At 45.0% G+C, this 24,363-nt stretch overlaps 1 protein-coding gene and 1 long non-coding RNA gene across 5 annotated transcripts in view; one reads left to right on the plus strand and one right to left on the minus strand.

Annotated features, from left to right (window-relative positions):
• The window catches only part of LRAT (lecithin retinol acyltransferase), a 48,319-nt gene that overhangs the window by 19,033 nt on the left and 4,923 nt on the right, over positions 1-24,363 (plus strand). The window contains exons 1-3 of one of the 4 annotated variants that reach the window (XM_072773724.1): positions 19,558-19,577; positions 20,924-21,464; positions 22,048-22,107. In XM_072773724.1, the coding sequence (XP_072629825.1) occupies positions 20,925-21,464; positions 22,048-22,065 (558 nt within the window). In that variant the 5' untranslated portion in view covers positions 19,558-19,577; position 20,924 and the 3' untranslated portion in view covers positions 22,066-22,107. Of the gene's footprint in view, positions 1-19,557; positions 19,578-19,760; positions 19,892-20,150; positions 20,285-20,923; positions 21,465-22,047; positions 22,108-24,363 lie in introns of those variants that run through there. The other 3 variants (XM_072773728.1, XM_072773727.1, XM_072773725.1) reach the window with 3 other exon arrangements.
• LOC140603121 (uncharacterized) lies at positions 192-13,721 on the minus strand. The gene is made up of 4 exons (XR_012006167.1): positions 11,020-13,721; positions 9,457-9,712; positions 8,271-8,497; positions 192-2,979 (listed from the first exon to the last, which is right to left on the minus strand). It is a non-coding gene; the product is annotated as an uncharacterized lncRNA (long non-coding RNA).

Raw genomic sequence — 24,363 nt, forward strand, 5'->3', positions numbered from 1 at the left:
TTGTAGATATGCAAGTGAACTTGATAATCTATATAGTGTTTGAACTGAAAAGAAACTTGCTTTAGTTAAACTTTGGTATGTGGATTAACTTTTGGTTTCTATGTATTTAATTTATTAATATATATGTAGGGGTGTGTGTGTGTCTGTGTGTGTGTGTGTGTGTGTGTGGCACCAATATGTAATGTACTGCGCAAAGTGAACTAGTGTTACAAAAAAATGTGGCATATGGATCTAGCACTCGAGTTGCTTTTAGCTCTTTAGGAGTATAAAGCAAAACAATAATATGACAACAAAAACAAAATCGCAGAGAAGTAGAACTTTATTTTTTTTAATTATTTTTTTAAATTATTTTTTAAAGATTTTATTTATTCATGAGAGACACAGAGAGAGGCAGAGACATAGGCAGAGGAAGAAGCAGACTCCTTGCAGGGAGAAATAGTCTACTCCAGTTCTAAAACTGGAGTAAACATCAAAACATAAATAAACATCAAGCCTTGAATAGCAATACAAAATTGAAACAGCAATTCAAGGGAAAATGGTTGAGTCAATCATGCTTGAGAAAAGAATGACCCTGTTAATAATTGTTCATTTGTATTTCAGTACCTATACATACCTAGTTTCTATCTATGCCATCACTTGAGATATGCCAGCTTTTGTAATCATTGGTATTGTATGCCCTATCCTCAACTACCATTTAAGGCCCTCCAAGACAGAGATGATGTCTCACACCTCTTCATATTACCAGCACTGAATATAGCATAAGTATATGTCCCCAACTTACTATTGACTAAATAAATGAAAGTAAACACAGGCCACACACTGGCTGACACAACCGTGGTCATTGAATCAGTTCTGGGAAGCCTGCCAGGTAATTTCGCATCAGCCATATCAAAGATCCTTGTAGGAGGTAGCATCTAAGCCCAAGTGTGATGTCCTGCATGGAGAAGGACCTCCAGCATACTTTGAGCTATAGCAATTCATTCAATGAGCATTATTTTTAAAAGTCCAACTGACTAACTGAGGGTCTTTCAGCACGTATTAATTCACTTATTCCTCCTCACAACCTAATGATACTGGGCAGGAGGTACAGTACGCAACGAAGAAATAATTTACATAAGGTAACGGTAGTTGACCCAAGATTCAACTAGGCAATGTAGCTCTCAACTCTGTGCTTTTGATGACTACGCCACTTTACCTTACCTCTCAAAGCACTGCCCATCACAATCTATCTCTGCAAGGAGGTGACACCCTCTCTTGCACTCTTTCTTTTGGCAGAGTTGGACATGTTTGCTTCCAAGATGGAACAGGGTATATATGATACATGTGGGTTTGAGGCTTTACCTTGATCTATGTTTAAAGTCATCCAAATTTTAATACTATGAATATCATGAGCTTAGTTTGCTGCTGGTTTAAACAGGATATTGGAACTCATATTTTCAAGTCTCTGATAAAATATGTTTATAGTTTCTAGATATTAAGATAAGTATCTTGATTCTTCCTTATCTGGAGTTAAGGTTTTTGTTTTTGTTTTTGTTTTGTAAATAAATTGTTGATCCTATTCATGATCTCCCTCTCTGCAACAAAGTATTCCTCTCTTGCATTATTTCTTTTTCCAGAGTTGGACATTATTGCTTCCAAGATATAATGAGATGTATAGTACATGTGGGCTTGAGGCTTCATCTTCTTCATCTAGCACTAACACACTAAAGTGATTCAACTTGAATATATATGAGTCAATCTTGGCCAACATTTGTCCTTCTTTGAGCTCTTAAAGGACCTCACATTATCCTCTTGTCACTCTCAGCCTTGGATTGTTATGGAAGGCTGGTCTACATCCTGCAGGGCAGAAATATCTATCCAGTAAACCAGGAAGTAGATGAAAGAAGTCTGGGGAGAATTCTGGATCACCTGAAATTTATGAGCAAACTTTTCTTTTTGAATGTAATTGCAGTAATTATAAAAGTGTCATAAATAACGGTTCTTATATAATGTTCAATCTCTTCGTTAAGCCCACATTCTACTTGGTTATATGTAGAAGGAAAAAATGAGTCAAATGTATATTAACAGTCATTAACTTACAAAGGAAATAGTAAGCTAAGGCAGGTTTCCTTATTCAAAATTAATCTTTGCTTGAAAGGATGCATTTAGAAATTGCTCTTAAACATAGATATTATCCATTTGAGTAATAATGAATGTATTTTTTAAAAGATTTTATTTGTTTATTTGAGAGAGTGAATGAGTGTGGGCACAAGCATGCAGGAGTGGGTGGGGTGTGCAGGCAGAGGCAGACAAACAAACAGACTCCCTGCTGAGTGTGGAGCCCTACCTGGCTGGATCCCAGGACCCCAAGATTATGACCTGAGCTGAAGTCAGACACTTAACTGAGGAGCCCCACCCAGGTGCCCCATGAATGTTTTTAATACTATGGAAAATTGGTAACTGAAATTGCACAGTGGAAAAACAAAATCAAAGGCTAGTTGTTTCAATTCCTCAAGGTAAAAAGTCTAAGAGGAAATAATAATCCTCCCTTATACCAGTCTGATGATTAACACAATACATGCAATATTCACAAAATGAATATATGAAGAAAATGAAGAACTGTTTTAAAGAATTGACGATGACGTTGTCTTCTATCAGTCTTAATGCTAGGACAGATGTTGAATGTGTAAATTCTCCTATCAGTGCCTGCACAATCAACCACGATATTTATTCTACATCCATAATAATTTTATTGCTTTTATACATCCTTGCATAATTGCAATTGTATTCATTTTTCCACATTGTTATTCAAGAAATTGGCAAAAACTATTTAAAATATCATAAGGAGGGGGATCCCTGGGTGGCGCAGCGGTTTGGCGCCTGCCTTTGGCCCAGGGCGTGATCCTGGAGACCCGGGATCGAATCCCACGTCGGGCTCCCGGTGCGTGAAGCCTGCTTCTCCCTCTACCTGTGTCTCTGCCTCTCTCTCTCTCTGTGTGACTATCATAAATAAATAAAAAAAAAATTAAAAAAATATCATAAGGAAAATATTTTGTGACTAGATGAAAGTATCCATACTATATCCAAGCAGTTCAGCCACTTTTATTTTTTCACTTAATTTCCTCATTTCTGCTTCTCCTTTCACGGATACACATCTTGGTCACCCCTGTGACCCTGTCCTGGACAGTGGTGATCTTCTCAGAATGACCTCCATTCATGTATACGGACACATAAGTATAAATGAAGACACATATATATAAAATAATCTATTAGTACATACTATATGTACTATATATGTATGTATTCATATACATATATATCTTTTTCCCATGCTCTGAGCCCAAAGAACATTGAACAGAACATACAATATATCTGTCTTGTGGTCATTAGTAAATCTTACCAGTAAACACTCTCATGAACCTATCTGTTGAGATATTCTGACTTCAGTGCATATTTTGTGGCATATGGTTTGGTCAATGCTCAAAGGCTAAAGCTTGAAGGCAAAAAAATTTAGGGGGAAAAATAACATCTTGATATCAGCCTCATGATTAATATAATAGGTGCCGTATGTAGACTTCTTGCTGTCTACTATCAATTTTACATCCTGGCAAACGGTTTTGAATTTTAAGGCTGATAGCAGTATGCCAGTGCTAGTGCTGATGCTATAGCAAAGAAACTGGAAGGATGTTTCTGTACATTAAAATGCACGTTTGACCCTGACATAAGTTTTCTTCAACTAATTGTCAATTAAACAGTGGGGAAAAAATAAATAAATAAACACTGGGGAAAGTCAACTTAGGATTTGATGGGAGCCCATTGCTGATATGAAGGGCATCATCATTACCACTGCTGACACTTGGGAGGGCAGACCAGTAACTGTTAAGGACCGTGCCCGGAGGAAACTATGGCTAGAGTCTAATCAGAGCTTTAGGAAGAGGGATTGCTAACACAGCCTGGCCATGCTTGTTCATAAGGACCATATTGTATCTATCCAATAAGATGTTCTTCACTTAAAGCTGCTATGGTCGAGGACATGCTTTTTACCTTTCACCCATGATGCATATGTGTATTTAAAATGCCTTCTGGGCTGCCTGAGTGGCTCTGTGGTTGAGTGTCTGCCTTTGGCTCAGGGCATGATCCCGTGTCCGGGGATCGAGTCCCACCTCGGGCTTCCTTGCATGGAGCCTGCTTCTCCCTTTGCCCCTCTCTCTCTCTCTCTCTCTCTCTCTGTCTCTCATGAATAAATACATAAAATCTTAAAAAAAAAAAGAAAACTAAAAATAAATAAAATGCCTTCCAATTCTACAAGGACCCCTATGGGGTTAGATTAGGGGTATCAGGATAAACTTATGGTTTTTAATGTATATAGACAGACATGGAAATAAATATAGATTACAACATATGTGGATATATATACATATATGTGTATATATATATATATATATAATTATTTTTTTCTGTCAGCTGAGAGGGCCTAGAAGCAATAGTAATGAATAGACCAAGTATCCAGATTTTTATTTTTAAATATTTTACACTAGGAGAAACAATGGCTGTATGGATAAATGGCTGATTGAGAATTGGGGTAGGAAAGAAAAAGATAAGCTTGGAATATCTTGTGGTGGCAGAAAGTGGAGAAATGCTCAAAGAATAAGAGACAAATCCAGAATACACAGGCCAGTCTGAAGGAGCTCCCACAAGGCAAACTTGGTAATGATGGTAATAATTTGGTGATGATAATAATTTGAACATCAAAATAAATAACACGAATGGATTGTAATCCACTGGATAAAATAAGAATACAATGAAACCCAAAATAATATTAACGAGTAGGGGAGAATGGAAAGTTTTTCCTTATGATAGAAATCTAATATCTTACTATAGAAAGGATGATGAAAACAGGAAAATTACCACTTGGTAGTATTTTGAATTTCTGGACCCAATTTCAATGGCACAAGATTGGAGTATGGTTTTCTCTTAACACTAAACAATTCTTTGGGCACCAACTCCAAATGGTAATATCCTACAATTCAACTCAATTCTGACACTGTCTACCTAGAGCTCGCAAACCAGGACACAACCTGGAGCTAGATATAGGCTATGGGCTCAGTTCTCCACCAGCACTTCAGATGCTCCTCTAAAGCGTAGGTTGTTACCTATACTTCTGACTGATTGACTGTAAACCAGAGAGTCCCATAATTCCCTCCTTGGGTTTGCTTAATTTGCTAGAGCGGCTCACAGAACTCAGGAAACCCATTTATTCACTAGATTACCTATTTATTGTAAAAAGGATACAGCTCAACAATAGCCAGATGAAAGAGATGCATAGGGCAAGGTAGGTGGGAAGACACTGGAGCTTCTGTGCTGCTTCCAGGCATGGCAGTGTCACTGCATCTCCATGTGTTCACCAACTTGGAAGCTCTAGGAACCCTGTCCTGTGGAGGTTTTATGGGGTGTCCTTACATAGCATAGTTGATTAAGTTATTGGCCACTGGTGACTGATCTAACTTCCAGCCCCTCCCTCCTCAGTGAAGGTCAGTGGGGGATGGGACTGGAAATGCCAACCTTCTAATTACCTGGTTGTTCCACTGGTGACCACCCCCATCCTTAAGTGATCTAGGGGCATTGCAGAAGTCACCTCATTCACATAACAAAAGACACCTTTATTCTTCTCATCACTTAAGAAATTGCAAAGGTTTTAGGAGTTTCGTGTTAGAAATGGGAGAAAGACCAAATACATTTCTTATCATAAATCACAGCATCACAGGCCATGATCCTAGTAAGAACCGATTCAGGCAAGAATCATCAATGGATACTAAGACTGTGGTAGAAAGTTAGATATTACTGGAACATATCAATAGTCTCCACGGAGCAGTTAGCATCACTAGCATCAGTGCCTTGCAGGTTGAGACCACCAGGAGCGCACCTGTAGTTGAACGAGTTGGGATTATTAATCACGGCAGTAAGGAAGAGTGCACACAGTGGGAAAGCATGGGGCGGATTGGTGGGAGGCTGTTAGGTAACTGCGGAGGGGTAAAGAAAGTGGTTCTGAGTTGGAAGTCGTCAGGAAAAGTGGGTAATCCTGTCAATGCGTGTCTCCGGAAATCTTATGCGGAAGGAAGGAAGAGTAGACTAAAGCAAGAGCTGTAATTGGCAAAGCAGCCACAGGCATATATATCAGCCAAGAGAAAGGGAGTCTTGGCCATTTTTGCAATGATGACAGTGTTCATTGTTTTGTCTGTGTTCAGACATGATAATGGAGGGGGTCTTGTCACAAGGTCACAGAGTAGCCTTGACGAATATTGATGTTTTGTGAAACAGATTATGTTCAACATAGGAACACCAGGGCCCAGCTCTGAGTGCTAGGGCATCTCCTAGCAACACGAAGCACTAGCAAGTGGCATTCTCAGACGCCAGATGTCAGGGACTGCTTTTCTCTTTCTCACTAGTAACCCATTAACCAGAATCAACCAAATCAACATCACGCGCCTACTGATATGAAAAGGAAAACATTACTCTTGTGGTATTTCTGCCAAAAATGCATACCCTGAGCCCAATCAAGAGGAATATCAAACACGGATTGGTGGATATGCTGCAGAAGAGTGGGATTGCATTCATGGGCCTCAAAAATGTCAGTGTTGTGAAAGAAAGAGATTGAAATTGTTCTAGATTAAAGGAGATGAGCCAACTGTAACAACTGACTGCAACCTAAGAATTGGAATTTTCTTTTGCTATAGCAGACATTACTAGGCTAACTGGAAAATCCTAAATAAATCTGTAGTTTAGATCATTGTAGCAATGTTAATTTTCCAATTTTGATAATGATACTATGATATTTAAGAGAATGTCTTTACTTTCAGGAAACACATTGAAGGATTTAGGGGTGAAGGGGCATCATATCTACAACTTACACTCAATCAATTCAGAAAAAAAATGTATATATGTATAAACATGAGTGTGTGTGTGTGTGTGTGTGTGTGCGTGTACACAGAGAAAGGATAAAGCAAAATTTGGAAAATCTGGGTGAATACATGGAAGTTCTTTACATAATTTTTGCAACTCTTTGTAATTATACCAAAAGTTAAAAGAAAAAAATGCCTTTCTCTTGCCATTTACAAGTCCTTTTCTTTTTTGAGTAAAGGTTATCTTGGGTGAGGATGAACTCAGCATTGGTGTTTCACTCACTACATTTCTTTTTTTTAAGACAGAGAAAGAGAGAGAGCATGACTGGGGGAGGGCAGAGAGACTATTAAGCAGGCTCCATGCCCAGTGCAGAGCCTGGTGCCTGGCTTGATCTTCAAACCCTGAAATCATGACGTAAGCTGTACTCAGGAGTCTGCCATTTAACCGACTGAGCCATCCAGGCACCCCTCACTCACTGCCTTCTTGAGTAAAACATCTATTTATATGCGTATTTACATCTAAATCTCCTTAATTTTTATGGCTAATATTTTAAGGCTGGTATGGGGTTTCCTTGGGGGGTAGCTACTTCCTTTAGCAGCCCTTATATTTGGTAAAAATTTATCATAATTCATCTTCGTTTAAAAATTCTTTACATATGGATTGCTAGGAACATATATATATATATTGAGCTTTGTTTTGAAAAGTTCTCTTGGTGGTGGAAGCACTGCCTCACTGAGGAGTGATCCACAGGCGAGCGCCTAAACATTGAATGTTTTCCCTTTGGTGTCCTTTCCACGGGTTGACATTAGCCTGCATCAACACCATTCTATAAAACATAACGTATGAACTAATACCACAGAACTTTCTGAATGAGGAAGAAAATAGGAGGGAAGTCTCTTTGGAGAACTTGGTGCAAAACAGTTATCTTCATTATAAATGTTGCTTAGAAAACTTGTGTCTCAAGATTCAAGAAAACCGTTCATATATGATTTAATCTTGAAGCTAAAGAATGTTCAGTATTCTATAGATTAAGGAAAGACATTATTTGAGGTAAAGAAAGTTACTCTGCGTTATCATTGTCCAGAACCAGCTGAAGCCACCCACGTACAATGGAACTGGGTTGAAATATGCCTGGATCGTCCTAAGAAGGAACTAAAGTCAGTAACTTGAGCTCACTCCAGTGTATCATTTAGTCTTAAAATTTACCTATCACTTTGAAACTTTGCTATATTTAGATCTTCTTAATGATAATTGACAACTAGTGGTAGCTATGTGATTTTTGATAAAAGTATTGTTACAAAATTTTGTGTAGTAGTGGAAGCTTCTCGTAAGTTCTCACGTATATACTTTACCATGAAGACTCCATTATGAACTTCGCTCAGCCCCATTACCTTTTGTCAATGACCTGGGTTTAGCAGAATTATAAAAAAGAAGATCTTCAGTAAAGGTGGTTCTCAAGGTGTGAGGGCCACTTGCCTGAAGATCACCTGGAGTGCTTGTTAGAATGAAGATTCCTGCCTCCACCTCAGACCTGTTCAGTTGGAGGCTCTTGATGGGAGGCTCTGTGAAGCAATTCTTAGGTATCTAACGTGGGAAAAACATTCCCAGTAAGACTTGCCTGAAATGAAATTTGTAACAGTGGATGTACTTTATAGCCTTTTATATCTCTTTCATATTTCTCACCGCATCACATGGTTAATGTCTCAAACATGAGAAACCACAGAAATGATCTTATTCCATCTATTTTAGAAGGTTAGAAGTACATAAATTATCCTAAATTCAGCTTCTCTGTAGTTCTGCTGTCTTTTAAGATTTTATTTATTTATTCATGAGAGACACAGAAAGAGAGGCAGAGACACAGGCAGAAGGAGAAGCAGGCTCCCTGTCTCGATCCCAGGACCCTGGGATCACGCCCTGAACCGAAGGCACTCAACCACTGAGCCACCCAGGCGTCCCTGTAGTTCTGCTGTTTTTCAATCCATCATTTGAATTATCCGAAGCCCATGAAGTCATTCTGAACTTTGGTCATTGGTTAAAGGAAGGGATTGTAGAGCTGCTAAAAACAACTCACATCTTCAGCTGTGCTTCTTGTCTAAGCCAACAACCTACATTATGCTGAAATTCAGATTGTTGTAAACATATGGCAAGTCCTTAACAGAAAGAAAATCTATCAAAAATTAAACTCATGGGGCACCTGGGTGGCTCAGTCGGTTAGGCATCTGCCTCCGGCTTAGGTCATGATCCTGGGGCCCTGGCATCAAGTCCTGCATCAGGCTCCCTGGTCAGTGGGGAGTCTGTTTCTCCCTCTGCCTCTGCTCCTGCCCCCCTCATGCACTCTCTCACACTCTGCATTCTCTCTCTCAAATAAACAAAATCTTTTTTAAAAACTAAACTCATTTTTCCTCCCATAAACCTCTACCTATGCCTCCCTTCCTCCTCCTCTTACTGTTGGTCCAGTTGCCCCAGTAAGGGAACTGCAGAATCATGCCTGGACTCACCTTATTCCTTTATCTCTAGAAGAAGCTTTGCCCCTCCATCTCATCCCCCCCGACCCCCACCTTATTCTAGCTCTCTCACCTGCCCAGCTGCATGGCCTTCCAGCTGGTCTCTGCTTCCAGTTTTTCTCCCTTCTCCCCTCAATCCGTTCGCCACCCTGCCTTCAGAGTCACCTTGGAGCACACGGTTCACCTCCCTGGAAGCCTGCGATGGCTCTCTGCTGCCTCCTCAGTAGAGCCTGAAGTCCCTGCAGGGCATGGGAGGCCTTCGCAACCGGCCCCCACAGGCTGCCAGCTGGAGCTCTCACCTCTACTCAGAGACACATCCACCTTGTGTGCTGCAAAATACACCAAACACTTTTTGAAATCCTGCCTTTATTCATGCTGTGCCCTTGCCTGGCCCCTTGGCACCAGTTCTGTCCACCTGTGTGCCTGGCAAACTCTGACTTCTCGGGGTACTTAGGTGCCACCCCTTCCCTCACTTTTCTTGCCCCAATTAAAAAATGATTGCTCCCTCAGAAGTATGCCAACACCTTTAGTGCCTGCTGCTGTTCAGCACATCACACTGAATTATGGAAATTTTATTTGGGTCTGTCTCCTCCCCACCTAATGACTCCGTGTTTCATTAGGAAGGGGAGTGAATCTCATTTCTTGTTGTATTTCTGGGCGCCCACACAGAACTTGAGGTTCACCTGGAGATCCATCACATTTGTTGAAGTGGACTAGAGATTAGAACTCTCCCATCCCCGTTTCTAGAATTTCCTACTACCCTATGGATCCTCGCTGACTCTTGCAAATTTCTATGAGTGCTATGGGCAGTCAATAGACTGTTAAAGTTTAATTTATAAATTAGGCATAGTAGGAGATTAACCGTAATTACTAATCATAGACCAATTATAGCAACAAGAAACTAACAAAAGTTACGTGAATGTGGTCTCTCTCAGAATTTCCTACTGTACTGTACTCCCCCTTCTTGTGATGATGTGAGATGATCGTGCCTACACGATGAGATGCAGTGAGGTGAATGACGTAGGCTTTGTATAGTAGTGTTAGGCTACTATTAACCTTCTGAGGATATGTCAGAAGGAGGGCCATCTGCTTCCAGACTGTGGTTAACCAGAAATAACCAAAACCAAGTGAAGCAAAACTCAGATGGGGGCGTGGGGGTTGGCACTGTATAAGAAAATCTGGTCCCTTTCATCTAAAGTAAAAATAAAGGCTGGAAGAGCCATTGTTTAAGGAAAACAGAGAATTCAGACTGTCATCTTGTATTTGACTTGGCAGTGAGGCACGCAGGATGACTGTCTCTAGCTGTTGCTCGATTGAATTCCAGAAAGTTCAGGAGGTGAAGAGATGATGAGAGTCTTCAACAGGAAGTAATGGATACTGTCACACCTACTGTAGGAGGACTGACAGGACACGGAGAGTGGAACCAATTTACTTAAGATCACAAAGTAGGTTGTGACAATATTTTGGGTGATACTGGGCTGAATGTAGGAATTCTACTACCAACATCAAGGATGTCTAAATTCGGGCCTTTGGGCCCGGCACCAACATCACCCTATAATGGCTTCCCCATTGGTACGGCCTGCTGACTCTGGCCTGGCACCCTGAGCTTCACAGCATGGCTGGTTTGGTTACTTACTCTTCTGTGGGAGGCAGGTCACTAGTAGAAGAGACAAGTGATCTCATGGGCCATTCTCATGCTGACTGTAAGCCTGCATTCCCAGATTCCAGAATGCATTTAGGATTCCGATTTTCTGGATGCCATCTGATCCACAAAGATTAGAGCCAGTGGGGATGGTGCCCTTAGAAGATATCACAGAGAAATATCTGAACCCTCCCTTTAAGACTAGCAACTTCTAGAATTAAGTAAGAGAGATAAAAGAATGACAGATTAGAAAAGAAAAAATGTAATATATGTAAGTGTTAACACATGAAATAGTTTTGACCAAAGGGCAAATATCCTGTTTTATTCTTTTTGAAAGTTAAACTAATTGAACATTAAACTTACAGTGATTTCTGATTTCAACCTCTAGTGGATGAAAACAATTACACAGATTTTTAATTCATCTTTAAAGAAAAAGTTATTGAATTTATTTTCTGTGTTAATTCTGTGTGATCCAAGCTCAGCTCCACTTACATGCTTTTTTCTTTTTTAAGTAATCTCCGCACTCAACATAAGGCTTGAACTCACAACCCAGAGATGGAGAGTCACAGCTCTACTGACTAAGCCAGCCAGGAGCCCCCTATTCATATGCATTCCATGTACAGAATGGGCAAAAATAGAAGGCAAGTAATTCAACTTAATGGGAAGTCACTGTAGAGGGCAACCAGGATAAAAATAAGTGAACTTAATTAAAACAGGAAGGTTTGTGCCTGTAGAGAAGAACACAAGCAGCCTAGTTCTTAAAGAGAGATCTGTCCACGTGGACTTTTTCCAGTTAAGAAACTCGAGATAATTTAAAATCAAATTTCCCCTTTTCATAGGTGCTTGAGCTGTTTAGGTATGAGTCAGCTTTAGCTGAACCACGCTGAATTTTGTTTTAGCATGGGGTGGGTTAAGAGTAAACGTAATTACAAAACTACCAGAATGATGCGCTTATTACTTCCCTTCAAATTCAGTTTAGAAATCAAAGAGATAATAATTTCTCTTCAAGAACATATCAATACTAGATATTGCTACAAAATATTTATGAAACAGGGTGTTTATACCATTTAAAGTTTCTATATGATCTCTGTAAGTTGGCTAATTGAATTTAAATTAAAAAATAATAAAAGTTTCTATTAAAAAATAATAAAAGTTTCTATATGATCAAACATATGTAATCAAAGGAGCCACTGATTGATTGCCAGCACCAACTGCTACCAAACTTTTGCCCCGTCTCTCCTGCCCTTCTTACGGAATTACTGTTTCACTGGAGTGTGAGTGATTTCTCTCACCTTTTTTTTTTTTTTTAATTCAGTGAGGCACTGCATTGTTGAAAGCAGTTATTGTGAATCCTATTTAGATTTTCTAAGACTGGACAGTGATTTATCTTCTTTTTCTGGTAATTACTCTCTGTGAAAATTCACCAGAACAACAGCTAAGACTCTCTGCCGGGCCTGAATAATCTGATTTTCATAAACTCCAGGACCATTCACACCTCTAAACCTTGGAGGGTTTAGAGAGTATGTCATTCTAATCCAGCTCAAGAAGCTTTACACATGAGGTCTTCTAGGCCCCAGGAGTCTGTGAGATCTCACACACCATCAGCTAGGAGGATCTAAAGCTAAACCTGATATTAGGAAAATTCTGCAGTTACCTGTCATTATATCCTTCGAATGTCTGTGCATTTACAAAGAATTTTTGAAATATTAATAACATGGCATTTATCAGTGTTCCTAGTTGTTAGCATTACTGCTGATTGCCAATACTGTCCTGTTGGGTTGATGACAGTACCTCATTTCTCCGTTTATTTTGTATATGAATACAGTGGAGGTGTATTGCCTTTCAAATATGCAGCCAAAGGCTATTGTATTTGCTTTTTTATTTTTATTTTATTTTTATTTATTTTATTTTTTAAAATTTTTTATTGGAGTTCAATTTGCCAACATATAGAATAACACCCAGTGCTCATCCCAAGTGCCCCCTCAGTGCCCATCACCCAGTCACCCCAATCCCCCGCCCACTTCCCCTTCTATCACCCTTTGTTCATTTCCCAGAGTTAGGTGTCTCTCATGTTTTGTCTCCCTCACTGATATTTTCACTCATTTTCTCTCCTTTCCTTTTATTCCCTTGCACTAATTTTTATATTCCTCAAATGAATGAGACCATATAATGTTTGTCCTTTCCTGCTTGTATTTCACTCAGCACAATACCCTCCAGGTCCCTCCACGTCGAAGCAAATAGTGGGTATTTGTCGTTTCTAATGGCTGAGTCATATTCCATTGTATACATAAACCACATCTTCTTTATCCACTCATCTTTTGTTGGACACCGAGGCTCCTTCCACAGTTTGGCTATTGTGGACATTGCTGCTAGAAACATCGGGGTGCAGGTGTCTCAGTCATTCACTGCATCTGTATCTTTGGGGTAAATCCCCAGCAGTGCAATTGCTGGGTCGTAGGGCAGGTCTATTTTTAACTCTTTGAGGAACCTCCACACAGTTTCCCAGAGTGGCTGCACCAGTTCACATTCCCACCAACAGTGCAGGAGGGTTCCCCTTTCTCCACATCCTCTCCAACATTTGTGGTTTCCTGTCTTGTTAATGTTCCCCTTTCTCACTGGGGTGAGGTGGTATCTCATTGTGGTTTTGATTTGTATTTCCCTGATGGCAAGTGATGCAGAACATTTTCTCATGTGCATGTTGGCCATGTCTATGCCTTCCTCTGTGAGATTTCTGTTCATGTCTTTTGCCCATTTCATGATTGGATTGTTTGTTTCTTTGCTGTTGAGTTTAATAAGTTCGTTATAGATCTTGGATGCTAGCCCTTGATCTGATACGTCATTTGCAAATATCTTCTCCCATCCTGTAGGTTGTCTTTGAGTTTTGTTGACTGTATCCTTTGCTGTGCAAAAGCTTCTTATCTTGATGAAGTCCCAATAGTTCATTTTTGCTTTTGTTTCTTTTGCCTTCGTGGATGTATCTTGCAAGAAGTTGCTGTGGCCGAGTTCAAAAAGGGTGTTGCCTGTGTTCTCCTCTAGAATTTTGATGGAATCTTGTCTCACATTTAGATCTTTCATCCATTTTGAGTTTATCTTTGCGTATGGTGTAAGATAATGGCCTAGTTTCATTTTTCTGCATGTGGATTTCAAATTTTCCCAGCACCATTTATTGAAGACTTTTTTCCAGTGGATAGTCTTTCCTGCCTTGTCAAATATTAGTTGACCATAGAGTTGAGGGTCCACTTCTGGATTCTCTATTCTGTTCCATTGATCTATGTGTCTGTTTTTGTGCCAGTACCACACTGTCTTGATGACCACAGCTTTGTAGTACAACCTGAAATCTGGCATTGTGATGCCCCCAGCTATGGTTTTCCTTTTTAATATTCCCCTGGCTATTCGGGGTCTTTTCTGATTCCACACAAATCTTAAGATGATTTGTTCTAACTCTCTGAAGAAAGTCCACGGTATTTTGATAGGGATTGCATTAAATGTGTAAATTGCCCTGGGTAGCATTGACATTTTCACAATATTAATTGTTCCAATCCATGGGCATGGAGTATTTTTCCATCTCTTTGTGTCTTCCTCAATTTCTTTCAGAAGTGTTCTGTAGTTTTTAGAGTATAGATCCTTTACCTCTTTGGTTTGGTTTATTCCTAGGTATCTTATGCCTTTGGGTGCATAACTCTTTGCATACATAACTCATGCATAACCCATGTAAATGGGATTGACTCCTTAATTTCTCTTTCTTCAGTCTCATTGTTAGTGTATAGAAATGCCACTGACTTCTGGGCATTGATTTTGTATCCTGCCACACTGCCGAATTGCTGTATGATGTATTTGCTTTTTTAAACAAATCTGGGCCACCGAATGTTCATATTTACTATAGCCTCACAATGCTAAGTTGAAATCAAAAGGAAGCAAGATGAAGTTAGTGAGACGTCACACGACTCGCCATTTATTATTGGTGTTTTGAAATGAAATGTGCTTTCCCTATCATGGGGCATCTCAAACATTTGCAGTCTTCCTTGGTATTATGTCATTGTATCATTTCAAACATAGACATTTGGGGGGGTTTTAAAAAATAATTTATGTATTCATGAGAGATACAGAGAGAGAGAGAGAGAGAGAGAGAGAGGCAGAGACACAGGCAGAGGGAGAAGCAGGCTCCATGCAGGGAGCCTGACATGGGACCCGATCCCAGGACCCTGGGATCACGCCCTGAGCTGAAGGCAGTTGCTCAATCACTGAGCCACCCAGGCGTCCCCATTTGGGGGTTTTGTATGTTTTGAGAGGCATCTTCAAACAAGACTGGCCTTTACCTCCGTTTTTATGAATTATAAACAAATTCATTGGTGGTGAGCAGCTGCAGGGCAGAGCTCTAGGGAAGCTTCTGAATCTCCTGTGTGATCCTCCCCATGCCCGCTGTCTGCTGACTGGCCCGTGGGGTGGCACTCAACGCCAGAACACGTCCATGCCTACTTTCCGCTCACCCTTGTGGCTCTGGGCCCAGCCATGAGGAGGGGTCTATGAGTAAAAGCATATCCTCTGTGTGCACCGCAGATTTGATTGTATTTAATCTCCCAAGCATCCCTTTGCAATATCATTCTCATTTTAGAAAGATGACTTTGAGGCTCAGAGGTGACAAAGTGACTCGTCTGAGTTCATGTAGCTGTAAATGGTACCACAAGGCCTTAAACTCCGGATTTTTGCCTCCATCCTCTATGTCACAGCTTCCTCAACCTGTGGTTCATTTACATGAAGCTATATTTGTGGTCATGATTCTTCATATGAAACGTACATTGTTTTTGCTCAATGTTCTTATTTTATGGTTCGCAAAAGAAACAAAGAAACAACAACAAAAAACCCTAAATCCTGTCTGGCTGAAACTGCAGTATTTAATCTTCCTAAAGACAATAAGCAGGACTGGGGCCCTCATAATAAGGTGCTAGCCAACCAGGAAGGAAGCTGGGGAAGGAAGCCTTCCTCGCAGCAAGTAATTGATTCCTAACACTCTAGGTAGCAGCGATCTTGGAGGCTCCAGGGAAAGGTACCTGCTCTTTCTCCTCCGCCCCCAGGGGAAAGTGCACAAAGCCTTTAGTCTCCCCACTCCCTTAGAATTAGCCAGTTAGGGGCCCTGTGTGTCCAGGGAGCCAGACCTGAACATATGTAAATGAACCGAAGGCAGGAGGATGGCTCAGAAGAAAAACAGGTGTTAAGATTATGATTTGCGAGGCCTGAGCGGCTGCCTTCGGCTCAGGGAGTGGTCCCGGGTTCCGGGATCGAGTCCCACATCAGGCCCCTTGTGGGGCACCTGCTTCTCCCTCTGCCTGTGTCTCTGCCTCTCTCTCCCTCTATCTCATGAATAAATAAATAAAATCTTAAAAAAAAAAAAAAAGTGGGCGGCCCAGGTGGCTCATCGGTTTAGCACTGCCTTCAGCCCAGGGCGTGATCCTGCAGACCCAGGATCCAGTCCCATGTGGGGCTCCCTGCATGGAGCCTGCTTCTCCCTCTACCTATGTCTCTGCCTCTCTCTCTCTCTTTCTGTGTCTCTCATGAATAAATTAAAAAATATTTTTAAAAAAGATTATCATGATTTATGTGCTCCCAAGTTTAATAATCTTAAAAATCTAAGAATGACAAAATAACCCTAAAGGAGGGCAGTTAATTTTAAAACACAAAGTTTAGAAAACCAAATTTATCAGGCTTAGAAGCCAGACGGGAAGAAGGTATGAGAGGTAAGAAGTCTGGGAAAACCTAGGTTCTGCTTCTGAGCCTGTGCCCTGGGGCAAGACACCGAGCACAGAGGTCTAAGGAGGGTGTGGGACCACAAGGCCACCGAGTGCTGGGGCCTTCCTGGGGAGGGAATGCTACTAACCAGCATCTTAATCAGACCTTCCTCGCCTTTGCAGGAAGATAACTGATGCTAAAAATTAGACTCCCGTGGCACTAGAGAAGCAGGGAAATGAAGTCTAAGTGAAAGAGAAAAGGCGGGGGATCTAAGTTGAGGGTTAGGCATTTCATGGAACTTCCAGGACAAGCACAGCAGCTGACATATAGCGGTATTTAATAAATGAACGGATGACAGGTGGGTGGACTGATGGAAGGTCAGTCCTTCCCCAGGGTGATGGACCCGGGGGCAGAGAAACCAGTGGTTGAGTCCTGATCCACACCAACACAGTGATGGAGGCGAAACTATAAGCCTCAACTTCGTCCTGTGTAAAAGGGGAAATGACACTTCACAGGGCAATGAGGGTTAAGTGAGAAAATGCTTTGTTCAGAGCCTAACTATGGAAGCACACAATCTGGTGATCACATCCTCCACTCTGAAGACTTCACTGAGGCACAGGGGGGCTCCAGAGGCGAGAAGTATGCCGGGAGAAAACTTGTTTGATTTTCCAGATTTCTGCTGGACGCTGCACCTCGTCTCTGAGAGCAGGCCCTCTTTCTCCTGGGACCCATGATGAGCTCAAGATGAAGCCCAGAAGTTAGGCGGGCTCTCTGCGCCCCAATTTCAGCCTCCTCTGCACAGAAACCCTGTGCAGCTGGGAGAAATGGACCCAGACTGGAGAACCGCAGGTGGGGATGCTGTCACTGTGGGATGGGAGGGTAGGGGAAGAGGTGACCTGGGTGCGAGTCCCGGGACCTTTCAGGGAAGTCTGGGTGTTGACCTGGAAAGCCTCAGCTCTTTTAGGATCCCCAGGCCACACCTGGCCACCCATTTGTGTGCCTCTGAGGCATTTGCACAGGGAGGTTTGAAGACAGCTGACTTTCATACAGTCTGGAAAACAAGAGGTCTTTCTGGCAACCCAGGAGGATTCTCCTGGTGTAGGAGGGAGAGATTTCTTTTTTTTTGGAAGGAGAGATTTCTAATGTCAGATTTCTCCGGGGACATCTAACAGCCCCCCCGCCCCCCCCAGTTTAGCTAAAATTGATGCAGACGGGAAAGTATCAGTGTGCGTGTGCCCGCTAGCGTGAACCCTTAGGGAGTGTGCCTGGAGGGAGCAACGGGAGCAGCGGCCCTCTCTCAGGTGGGGTTTCTGGGCACATCGGTGGGGTTTCTGGGGCTCCTGGGCACATCAGGTGGGGTTTCTGGGGCTCCTGGGCACATCGGTTGGGCCCACAAGAGCTCATTCGAGGACGCAGCAAATTTCCTTTTCGTTTTTTTTTTTTCTAATTGAGAAGCAGCCAATCGTCCCCAGCCACTCCCCGCCGAAGGTTTGAGGAGACAGACTTCAAACACAGGACAAACGGAAACGTCCTCCAGCCTCGTCTGGGTTCCCCGAGGCCGGATTTCCGCAGGCGGGGCGGGGCGGGACCCCGCGTGGGGTGCGGCCCTCGCGGCCGGGCTGGGCGCCCCGGGGTGCTGGCGCGCCGCGGGGGCCCCGTGCTCTCCTCGCTTCGGTCTCCGCAGGGCCCCCGGGCGGGGGGAGGAGGGAGACGGTCGTAGGCGTTAATAAGCCGAAGGAGTGACCACCGGAGACGGAAATCGCTAATTACTAGGTCCTCTCTGATCTCCCCGAGCCGTTTGGCTCCCGACCCGGGGGGGTCCCGGCGTCTACGCCGCGGGAGGACTGTGCCGGGCTCGCGTGGCCGGAGCCGTAGGGCCGGGCGCCGGGTCTGCGGTTTCACGTGCGCGCGGAGGTCTGGATCGCGCTTTCATTCATTCATTCATTCATTCATTCATTCATTCATGATAGAGAGGCAGAGACCCAGGCAGAGGGAGAAACAGGCTCCACGCACGGAGCCCGACGCGGGTCTCGATCCCGGGACTCCAGGATCCCGCCCTGGGCCGAAGGCGGCGCTAACCGCTGAGCCACCTGGGATCCCCTGGATCGCGCTTTTAAACGTGTCCGCCGACTCCCCGGGTTTTCTCTCCGGCGGCCCAAAGTTTACAACCGCTCATGGGCGGGGCTGCTGGATTAACACCAGCGACTCCGCGGCTCTGCGCTTTAGATTTGGGGAAATAAACTATTACTAATTGCCAATGCGCCGCCTGCCCCGCTTCTCCATCCTCTGCTTTCGATCCGTTTGCGGGAGCTGGGGGTCTTCTTGTCTTTGCCGGGACTGTAGAGCGATTCGGGATCGTTTGTGAAATGAACAATAGTCACGGGCAAGCGGGGGGACCGGGGCGGATGGCGGACCCGGGGTGGGAGCGAAGGGCTGGCGTCCGAGGAGAACTGGGAGGCAGCCTCCCCCCGCCCCGGCTCCCCCCCCCCCCGCCCCGGTCTCCAGGGTCCCCTTCATCCTCCAGGTAAGATGAATGGCCCTTCATCCATCATGCACAGTCAGCCTCCTCCCCCGGGCGGGCGGGGAAGCTGCTTTCCGAGGAAACCTATTAGCTCCGAATCGGGCAGCTTTGTGGAGCCACCCGGGGCTCCCCATTGTGGTCTTTGTCTGCGGAATTTAAGCATTTACATCCCGCGTCAGCCCCGAACCCCGCGCGGGGCCGGGACGCCGCGTGCCGAGCGGGGCGGGACCTGCTGCAGCTCGCTCGGCGGCGCCCGGGGACCGCGGCCACCTCCGGGCGGCGGCGCTTTGCAAGTGGCAGAGTCTGGGTGCGTGAAGCCGCGCTCGTCCCTCTGACCCCGAAGCTAGGGAAATAAACGGCGTTAATCCGCCTTTTGCAGGCGGTCGTTGGGGGCTTCGCCGGTTTTCAAACGACCGTTGGGAGCCGCGCGCTCAACGGTCACCGGCGCGCCCGAGCGCAGAGGCGCCGCGGGTTCCAGTGGCCGGAGCGTGACACGGGGACACGGGGACGCGCGGGGCGCCTGGCAGCCCCGGGCCTCGGGGCAAGTCCAGGGGAGGACGGCGCGCGGCGCGGGGGCCTAGGTCCCCGGGGAATCCGCGACGGCGGCCGCGGGCTTTGGAGGTGCGCGCGCTTCGCAGAGTAAATGCAAACACTCTGGAAAGCCCTGGGTACCCGGCCTCCGGGGGGAGGTGGTGCGACCCAGGACCGTCCCCCGGGGACTCCCAGGCTGCCCAGAAGGCGCCCCCGTCCGGACAGGTGCGGGGGCTTCCGTGCGGCCGCCCGCAGGGTGGGAGGGCTTCGCGGGCGAGCGGCCGAGGGCAGCGGCGTCCGCCCGGGCTCCGGGGCTCCGGGCCGTTGCGCCCCTCGGGGGAGCCGCGCTCGCCGCGGGCGCCCAATCAGCGCTGCCGCCGCGGCCGTGACGGCCTCGGCCCCGCCCCCCGGCGGCGCTAAAAGGTCCCCGAGGCCGCCCCGCCGCCCAGCTCCGCGCGGCCCTGCGCCCCGGCCCGGCCCCAGGTGCGTTCCGCCCCCGCCGCCGCCGCCGCCGCCACCGCGCGCCCCCCGGCCCCCGGCCCCGTCCTCCGCGCTCCCGGTGCCGGGCGCCCAGACCAGTCTCCAGGCTTCCCCCCTTCCCTCGGTGTCCCCGGGGCCCCGTCCTCCGCGCTCCCGGTGCGGGGCACCCAGACCAGTCTCCAGGCTTCCCCCCTTGCCTCGGTGCACCCCCGGGACCCGGGCCCCCGTCCTCCGCGCTCCCGGTGCGGGGCACCCAGACCAGTCTCCAGGCTTCCCCCCTTGCCTCGGTGCACCCCCGGGACCCGGGCCCCCGTCCTCCCCGCCCCCGGTGCGGGGCGCCCAGACCAGTCTCCAGGCTTCCCCCCTTGCCTCGGTGCACCCCCGGGACCCGGGCCCCCGTCCTCCCCGTCCCCGGTGCGGGGCGCCCAGACCAGTCTCCAGGCTTCCCCCCTTCCCTCGGTGCAGCCCCGGGCCCCGGGCCCCCGTCCTCCCCGTTCCCGGTGCGGGGCGCCCAGACCCGTGTCCAGGCTTCCCCCCTTCCCTCGGCGCCCCCCGCCCCCCGGGCCCCGGGCCGCCCGCCTGCAGGTGAGGTCCCCGCGCGCCAGCGGCGGCCGTGCCCCCGACACTCGCTGTCCCCCGCAGGATGAAGAACCCCATGCTGGAGGCGCTGTCCCTGTTGCTGGAGAAGCTGCTGCTCCTCTCCAACCTCCGGCTCTTCAGTGCGGGCACCGCGGGCGAAGACCAGGCGAGGCGCGGCTTCTACGATACCAGCTCCTTCCTCCGCGGCGACGTGCTGGAAGTGCCCCGGACGCACCTGACCCACTACGGCATCTACCTGGGCGACAACCGAGTGGCGCACATGATGCCCGACATCCTGTTGGCCCTGACCGACGACACGGGGCTCACCCAGAAGGTGGTGTCCAACAAGCGTCTCATCCTGGGCGTCATTGGCAGGGTAGCGAGCATCCGCGTGGACACCGTGGAGGACTTCGCCTACGGAGCCGACATCCTGGTCAATCACCTGGACCAGTCCCTCAAGAAGAAGGCGCTGCTCAACGAAGAGGTGGCGCAGAGGGCCGAGAAGCTGCTGGGCATGACCTCCTACAGCCTCCTGTGGAACAACTGCGAGCACTTCGTGACCTACTGCAGGTTCGGCACCCCGGTCAGCCCCCAGGCCGACAAGGTACACGTGGGACTCGCCGGGGACTCGCCCTTCCCCATCCCTAGCCTTTTCCCATATACTCTGGGATCAGGGATTGAGTCCTGGAACAAGGAGCGAGCTCTCTGGTGTTCCTAAAAGAGGCTAAGTAAATAAAAGGCGTGGTTGTCCCCTGCAAGGTAACCTCGAGATGCACGGTCCGGAGTGTGGCGATTGCAGCACCGCCGCCGGCGATTGCAAATCTACCCAGTTACTGCTGCCGAGGCCCTCAGGGTGTGCACCCAGTAGTCGAAACGACTAAAGAGCAGGTGGGGGTAAGGGGGGGGGCTCTAGAGAAACTCTGTCGCTGTGTGCTTGCAGATTTTCCCAAGAATTACAACTGGAAGAAAGGCACTCAGAGTTTGTATTTTATCTATAACCTTGTGTACAAATTGCTGTGCCTTCAAAATTAAGGAATCGGGCAGGTTTCTCCGTCTGTAAGCTGTGGCCTGGATTCCCTTTGCTCACTTGAAACCTATCAAAATTCCCAGTACAAAGACCTCCCTGGTAGATCCCTTCTGGCTTCGGAGAAGTCATTTCCTTGATACTCTGAATTCTTTCCTTGCAGGCTTTAATCCCCATCTAGACTTCCTCATTGTTAGGCATCCTGTAACCATTAGCTCTAAAGGTGGGTTAGATTGTTTATGGGTTCCTCAGAGATCAGAACAATTGATTTTCAAGAAGATCCATTCAATGTTGTAATTTTTATGGGCACTTTAAAAAAAAAAAAACAGTATTAGCATTAAAGATGATTAAAGTTAGCCACAAATCCAAAGGGGGGGAGGGAATGGATTTTTTTTTTTAATTTCTTTTTGAAACCTGCTCATTTAAAGATAGGCAACTTTTTAAGCCTGCAACTTCATTTGCATTTAGCTTTCTCAACCTTCCCTGTAGTTGTTAAAGAGGTTATTGTTTTTTTTTTGTTTTTTTTTTTTGCCAAGTCTCTGTTTTATTGAGATATAATTGATATATAACACTGTATTAGTTTCAGGTGTACAACATAATGATTGGATATATGTACATATTGTGCAATAATCACTGCAGTAAGTTTAGCTAACATCCGTCACCTTACATAGTAACGTTTTCCCTTTGATAAGAACTTTTAAGATCTGTTCTATCAGCCACTTTCAACTATAGAAAATAGTAAGGAGGTTATTGTTAATGTTTACTCTCAATTGAAACCTGGGCCATCACCTAATAAGCTTCATGTTTTAGCCTTTAGATGTTTTTCGGACCAAAAGAATGCATCCATGCCACCGATTTTTTATTGCTCCACATCTTGATTAAATTTTTGACCCATACGGGAAAATCTTTGTCTCCTCTGTGGCAGAGCACACAAGTACCATGCTTTTTACACATCGGTATATGAAACTCCTTATAGATTATTTATAGAGCCACAACAGACTCAATCTTGGAATTCTTTTGTAAGTAAAATAAAAATATTGTTAGATCAGTGTGCAGTGATTTAAGAATCACAGCCCCAGTCCAGGCCTGATTAGAAATGAACTTCACTACATTTACAAACACTAGCTCCAAAAGTATACAAAAAGGAAGCACGTCAGATTTATTTAGGAACCAAGCAAATGATTTCTCTAAGGAAAAACAGTATTTCTATCCGTAATTAGGAGTTACTCTTTCATGGAACACAGATGGCACTGTATTCTATATTTTGACCAAAACCAAAACAAAACCGTACAAGGGCTTTCCTTGAGCTAGTAAAATATTTAATCTGCATAAATAACTAGCTGGAGTAGTTTTTCATCTTTGGAAACTTTGTAAGGTTTTACAGAAGTAGAGAAGTGTTTTAAATTGCTGTTGCTGCCTAACACCTCTTGTGAAACTGACTTTTTGTCTTCACTTTGAATGATGTAACAGTTTGGCCAGAGTAGATTTCTCGGGGAAAAAAAAAATCCCCATCCCAAATTTTCCAATTCTAAGAACTGTTTTTTGAACATGCCTTCAGAGAAGTAGGTCATTAATACTGGAGGAGGACTGATTCCTACTTTTCAGAGATGTAAGGAATGACTTGAATTGGGGTCTGATTGTTTAGTTCTCCATCTGTGTATACTATGGTAAACCTAACACTGAGAGTTGCAAGTTGTCTTACTTAAATTCGAGTTTATAAACACTCTGAAGAGCACTTTCCCTCTTGAGAGCCCTACAACTAATTTGAAAATTAGTGGGAAGAAAACATTTTGCTTTTTTGTAGCGTGAAGCTCTTTTTAACAAGTTTAGGAATCATAAAATTAAGGGCGTTTTATATTACTGTTAACAATTTCAGCGTTTTGTAAACTATAAAGACCTTTAATTACTATTACTCTGCCTTATGCTTTTTTTCAACTCTTTGTTTTTGTTATTGTTGCGGGTACTGCTTTTCATTGCCAAAAGAGGAATGCAAACATCCCTTTTAATTTGGGGGGTTTCAGTGCTCAAAAAGTGCCCCTATAGGCATCTTAACACCTAGAAATGCAGGACATTCCCTCCTGTTGAGCATCACTGGAGATGCCTCCTGGGCTAATAATGGCCCATTGAACAAGAACAGAACCGTAGAAATAAGATGCTCCTTGAGAAAATCTTTTGGGGAAGGGATTCCACAATGATTCTCTGTTTTCCTTAATTAACCATTATTGGGGGAAAAGACAAAATAAGCACAATTGTACGAAGACAGCTTACTCATTTACCTGAATGTATAACTTCCCATTATTTGCCAAGCACCTTTTCTCATTGTCCTGAAAACTCGATTTAGTTTCATCTTCACTACTTTAAGATGTTATGTTTAGGTCTCAGTGTTTAGTAAAAAGGGACAAATCATCTGATTGATATGTAAGAAAAACAACATCTGGATAACTAAGAGGAAGCTTTTTGTCTAGAAATTTTACAAAAG

This window comes from Canis lupus, chromosome 13 (assembly GCF_048164855.1).
Source record: "Canis lupus baileyi chromosome 13, mCanLup2.hap1, whole genome shotgun sequence".
In the NCBI taxonomy this organism is placed as follows: Eukaryota; Metazoa; Chordata; class Mammalia; order Carnivora; family Canidae; genus Canis; species Canis lupus.